General features: G+C 37.5%; 1 protein-coding gene across 2 annotated transcripts in view; it reads right to left on the bottom strand.

Annotated features, from left to right (window-relative positions):
* MACO1 (macoilin 1) overlaps positions 1-17186 on the bottom strand; it is a 67505-nt gene that overhangs the window by 19015 nt on the left and 31304 nt on the right. For both annotated transcript variants that reach the window (XM_090268815.1, XM_090268816.1), the window contains exons 4-6: positions 15523-15646; positions 13413-13591; positions 11493-11994 (exon numbers count right to left, since the gene is read on the bottom strand). In XM_090268815.1, the coding sequence (XP_090124941.1) occupies positions 11493-11994; positions 13413-13591; positions 15523-15646 (805 nt within the window). The remainder of the gene's footprint in view (positions 1-11492; positions 11995-13412; positions 13592-15522; positions 15647-17186) is intronic.

The raw sequence follows: 17186 nt of genomic DNA, 5'->3' as shown, positions 1-17186 counted from the left end.
ATTCCTAAATCTGCATCCCATTCATCAGTTCCTATCGAAACAATAGTTTTTCTAAATCTAGAGTCTAGAGCTACAGTTTATTGCTCTGGTCTGGCTCCCTAAGGAAAGAGAAGAGCAGGCATTGTCCTGACATCAAGCTTGGCATTACACACATTACAAGGGATGGTGCTAGGAGGTCCAGAGTCTAAACCAGCAGGCCAGTGGAGTCTGTGAATAACTAGTGTCCACATCCCACATTTTCGTGTATTTTATGCTCTAAAACCACAGCAGGAAAACATCTTGGCATGGAAGAAGACACCCACTAGGTACAGAAAGCCTAAGCAGTTCTGTACTGTTTGAGGAACACCAGAGATCCAAACCACCTTCTCACCACAAGGCTGTCCCCTCTCCCTCTAAATCCGCACTAGTCTGAAAGCCTCACAGTCAGGCGCGAGGATTAAACAACGGAGGGTGTGGTCTTTGACTGGGGGTGGAGTACTGTCAAAAAGTACATGTTTTCCAGGGGCAAAAGGAACTGAAGGAGAGGAGGATGCAAAAAGCTTCCATTAATACATACATGGCAGATTAGTTAATGGGATTTACCAGATAATCACTAACAGAAAAGTTCTTCCTATAAGAGTCAAGTTTTGACCAGTGGGTCAGGGGGTAGGAGGGAGCAAAATATAAGAATAACAGGAAGGGGCAAGTGCAGACATTGCAAACTAGTGAGCCAATCTGGTCCATAAACATGTTTTGTTTGACCCTCCTCCACATGATGTAAAAAAAAGAAAGAAATTTAACTGGTAGATTCACATAAAGATAATCTATTTTTGGTATCTCTTCAAAATACCAGGTTTAGCAACATTGGGCCTGCAACACCCCCAGGCCACAACTGGCTGTTCTGCTTGGAAAGGTATGTGCTCCCAAGCTCCCTGGTGCCCTGTGCAACTAAATACTAATGATGCCAACCCTGGCCTGCCCTCTCGTGCCTGTGCCCTGTCTTGCTTCTGTAGGTGTCTGAGTCTGTAACACCTGCTCTTTCCAGTTCACTGTTTTGTATTTGTCTCAAATCTGTTAAGCTCTATCAAGAAAGATGAAATGTACCTTATGAGAAAGGAGTTGTCATTTTTCCCATTAAAAAACATGCAAACAGACAAAACACTTGTTTTAATCCCGAGAGTCCCAGCTGTCTAGAAAAAGTCTCAGAAATCCCCGAGAGATGTGCATAGGCTGAAGTATACCCACGCTGGATGTCAAAGTATTCAAACAGCCAGTTTCTAAATGACAGCATGAGTAACATTTAAAGAATATAGTTCCTTTTGCTTGGAGTACCTCCCCTTCAGGGAATCCACCTCTAATCCCCTTAGCTGGAAATCTCAATTCATTACGTGCCGGCAGGGGTACTGACTCAGAATTTAACACAAAGTTTAATAGTAGTTCCTTCTGAAGTGTAGGGAGGAAACTTTACAATCTGTTTTGTTGGGATAAACTGTCAGTACTCAACATAAAAATGTTTCTAATGGGCACTCTAACCCCCAACTAATGTATGTGTTATTTCATAATTTATTTATCCATACAACATAATTATCTTCTTTGACTACCTGGATATAGACTCATTAAGTAAATTTCTGGCTTAAATTCATTAATGCCTACTTTCTGAAGTGCTACATGGGTTTCAAGTCACAAAATAGCCTGTTCATGTATACAATGAGCCCTGGCTGATGTGGCTCAGTGGACTGAGCGCCAGCCTGTGAACCAAAGGATTGCTAGTTCAATTCCCAGTCAGGGCACATGCCTGGGTTGTGGGTCAGGTCCCCAGTTGGGAATGCGTGAGAGGCAATCACACATTGATGCTTCTCTCCCTCTCTTTCTCCCTCCCTTCCCCTCTCTCTAAAAATAAACTTTTAAAAATCTTTTTTTTAAGTATAAAATGAACATGCTTGTATTATCAGGTTTATATCCAAGAATATTATAGTTTAAATCACTACAATGGTTAAAATAAATTCATACTATACTGTGAATATAGCGCTAAGTAAAACTTACAAGTACCTTAAATAGTATAAGCATGGCAGAAAATGAAAATAAATCAGGTGTGGGGCCATAATCTGCTCAGAGACAATGCTAGACAAACATAAATCAAATACATGTTTCCACAGAGCACACTAAACTTGGCTCTTCTACTTATTTTTTTTTTTACTTAATAATTTCCAAATAATTTAATAGCAGTTATATGTCTAATATACTTAATCTAATCTAGAACCTCTAAGTGTCCAGTTTTCATAATCTTCATTCTAAAATGCCATACATTTTTACTAAATTTTACCTTTCAGCTGGAAACGATACTGTTACGAATAAAACATTACATGCACCAGTAGAAGCAAAGGCCTGCTTTGGTAGCCAGTACTCACTGGGGGGGGTGTCAAGTCATCGTGCAGCAGTAGTTCGTCAGAGCAGATAGCACATGTAGGGAAAGCAGCCAGAGTAAAGGCCCAACACCCAAATCACTGCCTCCCAGGTCAGATTGTCTTCTGCAAACTATTCCTGACACACAGCAAGATGTATTCAAAAACAGAGGAGAACAAACAAATACACTGTAGCACAGGAGATGATATATAAACAGTCAACACATTTTCTAACCCGGGGAATTTTCTTGGAGAGAAGGTTGGAACAGAAACAGGGGATCTGAGTTCTCTCCACCTGAGACCACAATACCACAATACCACAGAGACGAAGAGAGTGGCGGGGGGTGGGGGTGGGGTGGAAGATGGGGAAGACCCATTGGGAAAGATGAACAGGTATGGAAAAGACAAGGCAAATTGAGATTTCCTCTCTGGCTGTTCCTGGCTGAGATGTAGCTTGTGCCAAGACTCCTACTAACCAGTGCTGGAGCAAATGGCGTTTCTGACAGCACTCTCTAGGAGTTTTCCCTCTTGTCCCTTGTAACTTACAGAAATTCTTGACCTTCCAATTTCCTACACAGCCTTGGAAAAAAGTACGAACAGTACTGAGTTTCAAAACTTTCTGGGAAATAAAGGAAAATAGCATAGAGTGGAAGGTCTTCTATATTTTAGAAATAAAATAGATAACCACCTACTCAAGAAGAACAAATATTTTGACACTGGATGTCTGGTCCTTGGCCTGGTCTAATGTAATATGTAGGTTTTTCTAACTTTGAAAGCCTTTGCACTACACTGAAGAAGCTTGACTTTGAGAACTATGTTGCACTGCAGTGCAAGTACTGAGGTCCATCTCCTATCCCCCTTCTAATATTTCCCCTGCACAAAGGTAATATTCATTCAACAAGTATTTACTGAGCAACTACTCTGTGCAAAGCGCTATGTACTGTAGCAGACAGGAGAAAAGATCACTGCCCTCATTAGGATACATTATATTATGGGTATAAGCTGTGTAAAAATTCAAACTATATAGAAACATACAATGCAGAAAGTAAACATCCCATATAATCAACTACAATAGACCATTTGGTATATACTATTTGAAATAATTTTCTGTGTACATGAAAACTATCCTCTCACATTTTGTAAAGAGTTCATACTAAAAAATCTGTTTTGCTATTCCCTCCCCTTTAACAATAGATCTTTGGGTCTTTCTAATTACTTTCTTTCAAAATAAGTTTCTACCTTTCAAGAGAATCCTTTATAACCTTTCCCACTTATAAACTACTGTGACTCCCCACGCAGGACTCTTCAGGGCCTTGGGGGAGGGCTGGAATGGTTCATAAAAGGCCACCTGCCCCAAGGTAGCTGTCCCAGGAATGCTCACAGGCTTTACTTCCTGAATTGACTCCTGTGTCTTATTTCTTCCCCATAGTCAGGTCTCAGCTTTGGATTCTATTCTTGCTTTGTGCCTACAATCTTGGGCTCCATGATCTAAATCTTCTTCACTTTCTGTTAACTTGGAGCTAACAAGTTCCTTGCCATTCCTTGCCCTGGGACCTAAGAACCAGCCCCACCCACTCCTGACCAGAATCCAGGCCAGTACCCCGACAGCTCCCTACAAGGGAAAGGAAAGATGGATAGCTGCAGAAAGAACTGATGTCTCTTTGTTCTTCTGGTAAATAGCATTAGCCCTCAATTTTCCCTGTTTTGAAATGCTTCTCTAAATTGACAACATAGGGGCTTCTTGGATTCTCTTATTTTGCTCTTTTTCACAGTTATTCACACTAAATTATACTGAATCTGCTGCTAACTAAAAATCAGTATCTAAGAAATAATCTTTCCTTTTCAATGGATACATAATTTTTTATTGTGTGTAAACTCTTAAAATGTGGGGAAATAAAACATATGAAGTACTGTAAACTATCTCCTATTGTTTTTCCCCAAACAGCAAGGCCACACCAAGGAGCCGTAGTAAGTCAGAAGTTAAACAACAATCTAAAATGCTGGTATTTGGAAGATAAGACTATTCAGAAGTAAATAAGACTGAACTACTAGTCAAATCACATTTGGCAACCTGTGCCACCAGCAAGTCCAGTCAAAGGGGAAAACTGGCTAATTTTAGCTTTTGCTATCTTCATCTCCCTTTTTAAGAGAAACCTAAAATCATAAAACACAAATACAAGATTTATATGGACTAGAAAGTGGAATGAAGAGCAATGACATTGTGTTCACCCACCAACTTCTCCCAGATATCCATTTTCCCCTGAAGAATAGGCTCTCTACCTTTCCATGGCTTCAAAGTTCCTCAGAACTTACTGTCTCAGCGATGCCCACAACCTAGGACCCCAGGCCTTCCAAACAGTCAGTGGGGGCGTCTCCTCAGGGTTAAGTTGCTGGTTACATCCCTGGTCTTAGGTATAGTAGTCCCTCACTTATCGCGGGTATTATGTTCCAGACCCCCCATGAAGCAGGAACCTTACATTTATTCTACACTCTTAAACCTATGTAACTTTAACAACATAAATATACACTACCACAAAATCCCACGATATAGGGAAAAATCTGCGATAAATAATTAAATATATTTTTAAAAATCCCGCGATACAGTGAGGCTGCGGTAAGTGAATCGCAATATAGTGAGGGATTACTGATTCCAGTTCAGGACTCTTAGGTCTGCTGCTGTCAAGCTTAGCCTACGCCATAATTAACCCTAAAAGGCAAATTCCATGCTCGGTGGCTCTAGGCTGTCTGTACCAGACTAACTCTGAAGCCTGACCAAAACCAGGGTTAAAGGCTCAGAGACCCTGTAAGCTTTCAAGGGTACAAGTAAATGGCTCCCTCCTCTTCTGAGATAAGTATGCCCTTGTGTCTTTGACAAGAGCAAGACGTTTTAAAACTCTTAGAACAGCATCTCTCTAGAAGAAAGAAAAATGAATTCTGAAATTCTAAGCATTTATTCTAAAAATTTTAGTGTTTTGGGCATAACATCTAGGTCTGATGTCAATCCTTTGACTGACTTCAGCTATATGTGCATTTAAAACAAAAACATAGCCCTGGCTTGTATAGCTCAGTGGATTTCAGCCTGTGAATGGGAAGGTCAACATTTCAGTTCCTGGTCTGGGCATGTGCCCAGATTGCGGGTGAGGTGCCCCGTTGGGGGCAAGGCAACCAACTGATGTATCTCGCACATATTGATGTTTCTCTCTCTCTCTTTCTCCCTCCCTCCCCCTTTCTCTAAAAGTGAAGAAATAAAACCTTTAAAAGGAAACACAAAATAGAAAAATAAGCAGGTCAATAAACTTCTTTTAAGCAGCATGGTAGAAGAGAAAAGGCAGAAGTCAAGTAACTTTGGTTCTGGTCCTGGCACCAGCAATCCAGCTGGGTCGCTCGGACTAGCCACTGAACCCTCTAAGGCTCATTTACTTCACTGATAAAAAGGGTTGAGGAGGTAGTTAGGCGTCTTTTAGATCTCTTCCAGTTCCAAAAAAATAATCATCATTCTAAATTCTACTCAAGTTTTGTTGAACGCATCTCTGTTATGCAAACTGCGGATCCTATTCCTTTATGAGTCTTCATACCAGACATTATTCAACTATGTTAAAGAGTTTAAACCTTGAGACTTCTGGCCAAGATGGAGGCATAGACAGAGATGCTGCATCTCCCTCCACCACTAAGAAGGAATACAACTACCTCAAAACTAGAGACAACCAGAAGTCCAGAAAATCAAGCTGCATGGAGTCCAACAAAGATATAAAGAAGAAACACTCATCCAGACAGGTAGGAGGGGTGGAGCTGGGGCCGAGAGGACGTGATGTGGTGATGACAGCAGTAGTGCCAGCAGCTGAATCACAGGGGTGCCAGAAGGGGACGAGGAAGAGCAAGAAATTGAAAGCTTATGTGAAAAAACAATGAAGGAAAACTTCCCAAATCTGGCAAAGGAAATAGACATACAAAAGTCCAGGAAGCACAGAGAGTCCCAAACAAGCTAGATCCAAAGAGGACCACACCAAGACACATCATCATTAAAATGCCAAAGGTGAAAGATAGAGAGAATCCTAAAAGCAGCAAGAGAAAAGCAGAGAGTCACCTACAAAGGGTTTCTGTGAAACTATCAGCAGATTTCTCAAAAGAAACTTTGCAGGCAAGAATGGACTGGCAAGAAGTATTCAATATGACAAAAAGCAAGGACCTACAACCAAGATTACTCTACCCAGCAAAGCTATCATTTAGAATGGAAGGGCAGATGAAGTGCTTCTGAGACAAGATAAAGCTAAAGGAGTTCATCATCACCAAGCCATTATTATATGAAATGTTAAAGAGACTTTTTTAAGAAAAAGAAGATCAGAACTATGAACACTAAAATGACAACAAACTCACAACTATCAACAACAGAACCTAAAAAGGTAAAAACAAAAAGAAGCTAAGCAAACAACCAGAACAGGAATAGAATCATAGGTGTGGGGATCATCTGGAGGGTTATCGGCTGGGAGGGGGAAGGGAGAGAAATGGGGAAATGGTGCAGAGATTAAGAAGGATAATTGCTTGGTACAACATAGACAGGGGGAAGTTAGGAATAATATAGGAAAGGGTGAAGCCAAAGAACTTATATGTACAACCCATGGACATGAACTAAGGGGGGTGGAATTACTGCAGGAAAGAGGGGTACTGGGAGGAGGGAAGCAAAGGGAAAAAAAATTGAGACTACTGTAACGACAGAATCAATAAAATATACTTTAAAAAAAATGTTGAAATCTTATTAAAAAACAGCACTAAAAATAAAAAAAAGATGAATCTACAAAAAAAGTGAACTAGAAATAAACCAAGAAGAGACTACTGCTTCAACACTTCTACAGACTATATGGATCACTTTACATTTTGCACTCAGTTTTAAATTCTCTCCCTTAACCAGGAAAACTGAAACAAGTAACAATCACCAACAAGAAACCCCACAGTCTTGGGCTATTTGAGAGGGAACTCTGCCAAGTGCAAACAAAACTGTTGGCTCCCCTGCTTGCAGGCCCTGAAACTGCAGGAAAGCAGCTCAGGTGTCCCACAGAGATCCACCCGATCTTAGAGTGACTGCTGAATGACCGCACAGACCTGCCATGGAATATTCCACATCAAGTAAAAATGAGGGTTAGGCTATGTTGGGAAAAGGTTTTCTATATGATTTAATTGAAAATGCAGAACAAACAACTACTCAACGCTGTAGCTACAATAATATAAATGTAGTTGATGAAAGTACAATGAAATTTAACAGTAATTAGTGTCGTAGTGGTGGGACTATTTTCACCTTTTCTCTACCTAAATTTACTATAATTTTTCACATTTAAAATACTTTTTAAATGACCATTAAAGGAAAAACTTAAGCAAATATCTCATTCTAATTTACATTATTCCTTTCTAACCTAGCACTTAAGTTTTAAAAAAATTGACCTTCCTCACTGCTTCTTCTGTTTTTGTCTAGAATTTTTCCCATGTCAGAAATAAAGATATTTTTGGCTACCAACATTATAAGTCTGTTTCTAAAGATCTTGGATAAAAAATTCAGAAATCAAGCTGGCAGAAATTGGGTCCTTTTGTAAGATATATATTGGGTTGGCCAAAAAGTCCATTTAGTTTTTACCATAAAATAAAAGACACATTTTTCATTTTCACCAATAACTTTAATTTGGATATTTTGAGTATGTTGGCTACCACCCGTTATTGGCTTCTAGTGGGAACATCTTCCAACACACAAAACAGCCCCAGAGCAAAGAATTATCTGGCCAAAATGTCAGTAGTACCAAGAAACTTCGCAAACCACTTTTGACACATTTGATCAGTGACAGCACCTTCGCCACACACTGTACAAATCTTCTTTGCATTTCAGTTACATTTTTACCTTTCTTGAAATAATAAAGCATAATATGCTGAAAATGTTGCATATTTTGTTCCATCTTTGATATTAAAATGGCTGCACAAAAATTCACCAATTTCGATGTCTTCTTTTTAAATGCACACGGATATGACAGCTGTCGCAATACAATCTAACAAAACTGTTTTGAATGAAATTAAAGACAACTAACCACTCCTAGAGCCATCGTGCAGAAAAAAACTAAACGAACCCTTTGGCCAACCCAGGATTTCTCAAACCAAAACAGGGCTTCAGACTGGCTTTAGCAAGTTCCTGAACTTTTCATGGGGAGGATCCTACAGGCAACACTTATTCCTAAATTCCTTACCTTCACCCACATTCCTTAACCTTAGTAATCTATCGGCATATGTTTTCTGTAAAAGGCTACACAGTAACCACTTTTGGCTTTGTAGGCCATACACAGCTACTCAGCTCTTGCCACTGCAGCACAAAGGCAGCAACAGAAGCTATGTAAGTGAATAAAACTTTTTGCAAAAACAGGCAGTGGGCCAGATTTGGCCTTGTGCAGTCATTTGCCAACCCATGGCGCATAGCACGCTACAAACATCCATGGAGCTTGGAGAAATGGAAAAAAGACCTGAAGGACAACTTGCCCTTCTTAAATGGCCATCAAATCTTATTTTGGTAGCTATATCGATCTACAGGAGTTCTCTTTGAAAATGGTGTACTAATGAAATCCCTCCCAAAGTCACCAAATTGGTTCCTCAAATATAGCAGTTCTCAACCATGGTACTGAGACAGACATAGCTATAGAATGTGTGTGATTAATCCACGACTAACAATACAGTAATGACTTCCAAATTATTATTTTTTAAATACGTAAATTTAAAAGGGTAGTTCAATTTTCTCCCTACAGCCAGCCAGGACCTGGAAGTTACAGCTAGTCCAGACCTGTACACAACCCTGGTGTGTCTACAGTAGCAAAGGGCTCACATATTACACATATCAGCCTGTTTATGTTTGCATCAGAAGGAGCCTTAGAGAGCACTGAGTCCAGCCCTCTCCATCTGAAGAGAACAAACATACTCTCTAGCTAACAATTCAAACATGTCAGGTTTGGATCAGTTACAGCCTTATTAATATTCATCAAAACATACATGAAGTCAAACAAGAGGAAACAGGAGATAGCCAAGAAGGGCAAGAAGTGTGATAAGGCCTACTACAGCCAAGCTGAATAATTTCCTCAGATAGATAGTCTTCTTTTTATAAACTTTCATTGTTGTTCATCATAGAAAAATGTGAAAAGGCATGAAAGTAAAAAAAAAAAAAAAAAAAAAAAGCCCAAATACAACCACGGGCAATAACTATTGTAATCAATTTGTTTCTTTCCCTTCAAATCCTTTTTCTATGTATACTTTTAAAAATATATTTTTAGGGTGGGGGGTAGCAATGAGAGAAAAAGTGGGACAACTGTAATAGAAAACAATAAAGAAAAGAAAGTAGATTGCAAAAAAATGTTTTTTTTAATAAAATTGCTTCCTACTTTCTTTATAAACTATTGTCATGAGCGCTTTCCTATATTGTTTAATATAGCTCGAAAATATAATTTTGTAATGTCTGTATTATAAGTCCATCAAATGGATGAACCATATTTATTTAAATTTATCCCCTGTTGTTGAATATTTAGATCATCTTATTTTTTTATATTACATTAAAAATGGAAAATAATTCTATGGAAGCTTATAAAGCTATTTAAATATAATATTTTCTATTTACGTATTTGAAAGAAGGCATTCCCTTCCGGTCAGGCACATCACATTAGTGACCACAGGAAGAGGCATGGAGGCAATGGACCCACGTACTGGAAAACTGGCCACCTAAGTGAGTCCCTGAACTTCTTTACTGAAGGTAGATCAGGCAGTAGAGTCAATCAACAGCCACAGCTGGGGCCCAAGTGAAATGGGATAAGACTGAGCCTTGACTGCTCTCTCTGCAGTACCCAACAGAGGAAAATTATTTTGAGCTGACTGCTATTATTAAAATTGTATAGGAGAAAGGATATCAAAAAGCTTGTGACAGATACCAAAAGCTTTTATTTATAGATAGCATAGAGTAAATCTGTGGGAGAAGAACTGAATTAAAAGGTCAACTAATTGGTCTTTCTCCCATGGGCATCTAGAGGAGGGTTCTCTGCTGAGTGTTTTTTCTGCATGATAGGCAGGATGTCAAAACAAACAGATGAGGATACCAGCCTGGCATCAGCAATAGCATGGTATATTTCCAAAGTGGCTGGGGGCTATGAAGTTTCAAGAGCCTTTAGCAGTAAAACCTAAATGTTTCCCTTGATTGAGCTACCAATCAGAAAATTAAAACAAATTAATAATCTAGTTTATATAAGTTATAACACTGAAAACCTTCCCTCCTAGAATATACTATATACTCCTAAGCAAGCCAAAAAGAGAGGAATGTAAGATAACTTTGTGGAGGGAGTTACAATTGCCCTCCTGAGTTACATATAAAAAAAGCTTCATTTCAGATCCCAGTTTCCAAATTGTAAGGTAACAGGAATAAGAAACATGGGTATTTCAGAGAATACATATAAATAAAAAATACAGCAAAATTAAGTCTGAGCCAGTTAGGTCAATACAACAATGTTATTCTTTTAATTAAAAATAAAAAAAGGAACATTTCTGATTAAAATCCATGCCTAACATTGTATTAACCTACGGATCTTTTAAAAAGAGATTACTTTTCAAACCTAACTTCCCCAGAGTTACTTGGGGAATAATTTGCATATTAAGTTGAAAAACAAAAACAAGCACTAGGTGGTTAGGACAATCTTTCCACCACCCCTACTGGTATCTATCAAAGAGAGCTGCACACACAAGACACACACCTTCTTTTTGTGTTTATACCACAAGAACTTTGGATATGCAAAAATAAAAGGACAAAGACTAAAGATATGCTTCTCAACACCATTAGAAAACCAAGTTACATGTAAATTTGTCAGATGTGCAAAGTAATCATTGTCACCTCTAACTCAGAAACTGGAAAGAGCTGGAGTCAAGCTTCAGGACCTTGCCACTGAGTGGCCAACAAACCCCTCATGAAATAAACTCTAAAATGTCAAAGGCCACAGAGTGAATAGTCACAGTAGCTGATCACAAACAATTCCTCAGGCCCATATGGAAATGTTTGCTTTTCAAGATTTCAGTTTACTGGTTACGTGTTGGTAAGAACACAGCAGGCACACTTACCTTACCAGTGCATCTGGTTTGCTTAGCTGGTTATTAGGAATACAGTTTTCCATTAAGTCCTTGTGTGTACTTGGGCTCTTGCTAGTACATTTCTGCTTCTTCTCATTTTTACTAGATGAAGAAGGAATGCTCCCATTTGTGGCGCTGTGACTTCGAGGTGAGGAGTTCACAACTCCACTGGCATTTTTGTAATTTTTTGAGGAAGCAGTGCATGAGTCCTCTTTCAAGAGGTTTTCTGTACTTCCAACAAGATCGTTATTTAATCTTTTACTATTGATATGGTTTTCCATATACTCAATCTCTTGTATTTTAGAGTCTACAGGTTGTAGAATGTTGTTGTTATTTATTCCAAGGTTGTGTTTTTTGGCATCCTTGTCCTTTTCTTTCCCTTTTTCTCGGTATTCTATCTCTGGCAAAGTTGTGGAGAGTTTTTTGTTGGCTGGAATACCTCCGTTGTGGTGCATAAGGATCGAGGAATCCATATCAGGTAATCCTTTGGCTGCTACAATACCAAAAACAAACCAATGAACAAACCCACACCAGAATATTTAGTTGTATAAAACCACAGAATAGACTGATTCAACAAAGTGCATTATCTGTGCTTAGAAACTCACATTAATTTGCAACCTCATTTAGCAGCAGTAACAACACCACATTATGCTAACTTCAAAAAGCAAATCCAAATATATTTGAGAAGCTGAACATTCAGAAAATTGCCATCACTTATAAACTCCAAGCCATTAAAGATTTTGCCTCTAAAATAAGATGAGGATTTTATAATTAAGTCATACTTAACTTATCAGTCAAATCAAACTTGTCTATTACATAGACATAGGCAGATCATATTCTTAAGAGGCCATATTTAAAAAATGCTTGAATTAAACAAACTTAATAGCTTTATTGAAGAGAGACAGATTAAATGAAACAAAAGCAGTGTGATGTTAGAATCCTGCCCTCGCGGGTGTGGCTAAGTAGATTGAGTGCCTGGCCTGCAAACTGAGACGTTACTTGGGACACATGCCTGGGTTGCCCACCATGTCCTCAGCTGGGGGTGGGGGTGGGGGTGTGTGTGATAGGCAACCTATCAATGTTTCCCTCCTTTTCTTGCTCCCTTCCCCTCTTATCTAAAAATAAACAAATAAAATCTTTAAAAAAATAAAATAAAAAGAATCCAGGGCATCTACATTTTTTTCTTGCCTCTAGAGTTGGCATAAGAAGAAGTCTGTATCGTTTACTAGGTTACTTGCAAAAAATTTTCTGTATTAGGTCTATACATTCCAATTTGTCAAAGTCCACTTGAAGAGGTATTTTCACACCACACCAGAGAATAAGATTTGGCATATATCAACTAAAAATATGGCCCCAAACTTCCAATTCTCAAACCAAAACAAACAAAAACTGCTGTCAATTCATTTACTGAATTGATTATATGCTTATTAGAGAAGTCCTTACAGAAAAGGCTCAATTTAAGTTCCACACTGTATTATATGAACCATTTAAAATGGAACCTATCCATTTTTGCTCTATTCAGAAAAGTTTTGACTTATAAAACAATTGTTTGTCTACTTCTCTATCTTACTTATGCTTTGATTCTTGGCTTGCTTCAGTTACAAATTCACATAATTATACATACTATTTTGCTGAGAATAAATATTTAAAAATATTTATAATAACTTACTAAAATATTAAATAGGCTATAAAAATAAAATATATAAAAGAAATATATTTAAAGGCACATGGTCTTAAGATACTAGGTAGAAAACATCAACCACACTATCTCATGACCAAATAAAGTAATGGTCCTAAGAAAGGAATACTGAAAAACAGGAAATCCTTGGCAATCTTCCAACATCTTAGCAACTTAAAAAAAAATACTGACGTAGGGTAATGTGAGCCAACAGCTTTAGGGTAAAGACCTACCTTCCTCAGACTCTTTGTCTTGCTTCTGTAGCATCTGTTGCTCAGGGGGAAGGGCTTGTTGAAGAAGTTGCATGTAAAATTCGTTCTCTTTTTGCACTTCCTTTTGCTTCCTTAACCGCATTTTGTAGCTTACATAACTTTTGAAGCCGAAGCCCAAAGTCACCACAGGGTACCCAATACTAGAAAGAAGACAATCCAGCCAGTTATTCCAAATTAACAAAAAAAAAACATGTGCATCAAGCACATGAGGACACTATGACTGAAATTAAGACATAAATTCTAGATGATGATGATAGTTGAGCATTCAGTAAACACATTAATAAATGTGATGTCTGCTGTGGAAATGAGAAGCAGCTGGCACATAGAACAAACACCCCAGGAAACAGTAGGGCTTTTAGACATAAGGCTGCCCATCAGAGTTCGGCATTCTTCAAACTAACTCAAGAAATTACCGCAGTGATTGTTGGATACAGTGGCTAATGTTGTTGACTAACATTGAACTGCCTTGTACATTATTAGAACTTGGGCATCGGTATGCTTTTAAGATATAACAGGGTAGAGATTTCATAAGTGGTCATAACGAAACATTAAAAGCATTAAAAAAATCAAAAGGACATCATTTGGTTTTTAATACCAGAAGACAGAAGACAAGGTCAAATTCAGGTGACTAATTTAATCTTCTTGCTGCCCAAGGGGTACTATCACTAACTACTCCTGGAAAATTATTTCATAAATAGTCTATCATTTAAATAAGTATCTGATATTATCAGTTTGTGAAACCAAATTAAACCAGCTATACTTAAAACTCTAATATCTGGGATAAAAAGTTGAAGTATTTTCATTCAACTCATCAGTCTGTTTCAAAGCTTCTGCAAACACTGTCAAAATTCATACTAAACTTAAATAATTTTAAAACTTACCAATAATAATTATTCTAAAAGTGATCTCACTACCAATTTAAGTGATAAGTTTTATTGACCAGGTTTATTTAATTCATTTATTTGTGAAAAAACTTTAAAAAACTGGAAACTATTTTTTTTTTCAGTTGATTCCTGTTTATTTTGGTTTCTGCCATTAAGTATTAGCAAAAATTGATGTGTTTGAAAGAAACACACATATAGTGGTGATTTTCATAATAGATGTAAACAAGAATCAAGCTCCTTTTAAAAAATATTTCATCTGCCCTGGCAAGGTGGCTCAGTTGGTTGGAGCCACCCATTATACCAAAAGGTTGTGGGATCAATTCCCAGTCTGGCCACATACATAGGTTGTAGGTTTGAGCCCCAGTTAGGGCGCCTATAGAAGGCAACCAATTGATGTTTCTCTCTCACACCAAATTTCTCTCTCTCTAAAATTAATAAAAACATATCCTCTGGTGAGGATTTTTTAAAAATGTTTCATGGTTAAGGAAAAATGAATAAAATACCTTAATACTCATTTATATTTCATAAGAAAAAATAATATTCCTTTGAATTTTATTCATAATATTTTCATTTTAGTAAATTAACTAAGAAAAACTATAAGTTATTTAAGCTTTATGAAACTGCCATGAATTTCATCAAGACTTTTGGAATCAACACTTGATTATAATAAAAATAGATAATATCATCAGACACCTATGTACTTGGCATTGGGTTAAAACACTTCAAGCCCTGGCTGGGTAGCTCAGTTGGTTACAGCATCATCCAGATACACCAAGGCTGCGGACTGACCCCTGGTCCAGGCACACACAAGAATCAAACAATGACTGCATAAATAAGGTGAACAATAAATCAACGTTTCTCTCTCAAATTGATTTTCAAAAATATCACATTACAAATATCACTTCATTTCATCTTTCCCACGACCCCAGGAGATAGGTCCCCAATATACAGGTGAGAGAACGAATGCTTAGAGATGGTGACATGCCCAAGGCAACAAAGCTGTTCAGGACAGAGCTGGGATTAAAACACTCATCAGCCTGAACGGAGGGCTCATGCTCTTTACCCTCACGTTATGCGGTCTTCTCGATTCATGTAAAATCTCTAAGAAAAAAATTTACAGTCAAACTTACCACTTACATGAAAAACATTGAATTGAATTATAGATTAAGAATATACATAATACTCACCAGTGAGCAGCAAATGGACGACAAAGGTCTACATGAAAATTTTTAAGATCTTTAAATCTAATTGCTGCTTCAATATAAACAAAGAGTATCCAGAGGGACACAGTGGGCAAACACACTCCCCTTTCTGTGAGAAAGCAGCAGAGAGACAAGCATCAATGACACATTAACTAACAGAACAGATGAATTGTTTGAAAGACTAGTTCAACTACAGTAACTTCCATTAAGACTTTGAAATTAATTAAAAAGATATTTAATCCAAAGCTTTTATATGACAAAAGATGCTATGGAATCACAGGCAGAAATAAAAGACACACATTCTGACAGAAAATATTTACAATATATGTAAACCAAAGAAGTTATAGCCCTAACATACAAAGAGCTCCTATAAATCAATGAAAGGACAATAAATCCAAGTAAAAGGAGAAAATACATAGAAGGCTAAAAATATATGAAAAGATGTTCAACTTTACTACTGATTAGGAGACACAAACTTTAAAAATGAGATTCCAGCTTTGGCTGGTATGGCTCTGGACTGAGTGCTGGCCTGTGAACAGAAAGGTCACTGGTTCGTTTCTCAGTCAGGGCACACGCCTGGGCTGTGGGCCAAGTCCCCGGTTGGGGGCATGCAAGAGGCAACCAGTCAATGTATCTCTCACACATTGCTGTTTTTCTCCCTTTCTTTCTCCCTCCCTTCCCCTCGCTCTAAAAATAAATAAATAAATAAATAAATAACATTTTTTAAAAGGAGTATCTTCACCACCAAGGGGGTGCGGGGGGGGGGAGATAGGGTGAGACAAAGATTTAAAAAAGAAAGAGAGAGATTCTATTGTTTTAACCTGCCAGATAAGCGAAAATTTAAAAGACATGTAATAGTATAGGGAGGGTATAGGCAAAAGTTCATTCTCATACTTGGCAATAATATAAATTGAGACAAACTGTTTAAAGGCAATTTGGCAGTATAATTAAATTTAAAATACTTCTATCTTTGACCTAGAAATTCCAATTCCAGAAATCTACCCTACAGAAATATAAAAGAACGATGGGATAAATGTATAAGAATATGCACTGTATTATTATTTGCAATAGTAAAAATACAGAATTAATTTAAATGTCTATCATTAGGGAACTGTTTAATTTTGGTTAATCTATATAATAAAACATAATGCAGCTTTCAAAAGAATGAAGATCTATACTAATATGAAATGACACATAAAAAATAAATTATTGAGTTACAGCACAAAGAAATGTTTCTGACATTTAAGTACTGTTCAAAATTTATTTTCTTAACTACAAACTCATATTCCTTTTGTTATTAAAACCAATTTCCAAGGGAGGAAAAAAAGCAACTTGCAATAGAATAAATAAAATGCAAATAATGGAATAATTTTCATTGGTTTTAGAAACAATACCTGCAGGCTAGGTCCATCTTTGTCAGGATGTGACTAAGAATGGGGTATTTTAAAAAGATGGACCACAAAGGCAAAAGGTCCAGTAACTGTGGAAAGGGCTCCTTTGAGACTATGTAAGGCAAGCAAGTTACAAAGGAGAGAACAGGAGGGGAAAATTAGTGACCTGAAGGACTAAAGGGCTTTTTGCTAAGGATCTTTCGGATGAAAAAAAAATCATGGGATTTTGGAATTAGACAAAAGATAATTTAGTCCAAC

This window comes from Furipterus horrens, unplaced genomic scaffold, assembly GCF_987537825.1.
Source record: "Furipterus horrens unplaced genomic scaffold, mFurHor1.1.pri manual_scaffold_3, whole genome shotgun sequence".
Lineage (NCBI taxonomy): Eukaryota > Metazoa > Chordata > Mammalia > Chiroptera > Furipteridae > Furipterus > Furipterus horrens.
The sequence above is the reverse complement of the archived record's forward strand: the minus strand, read 5'-3'. Positions and strand labels throughout refer to the sequence as shown.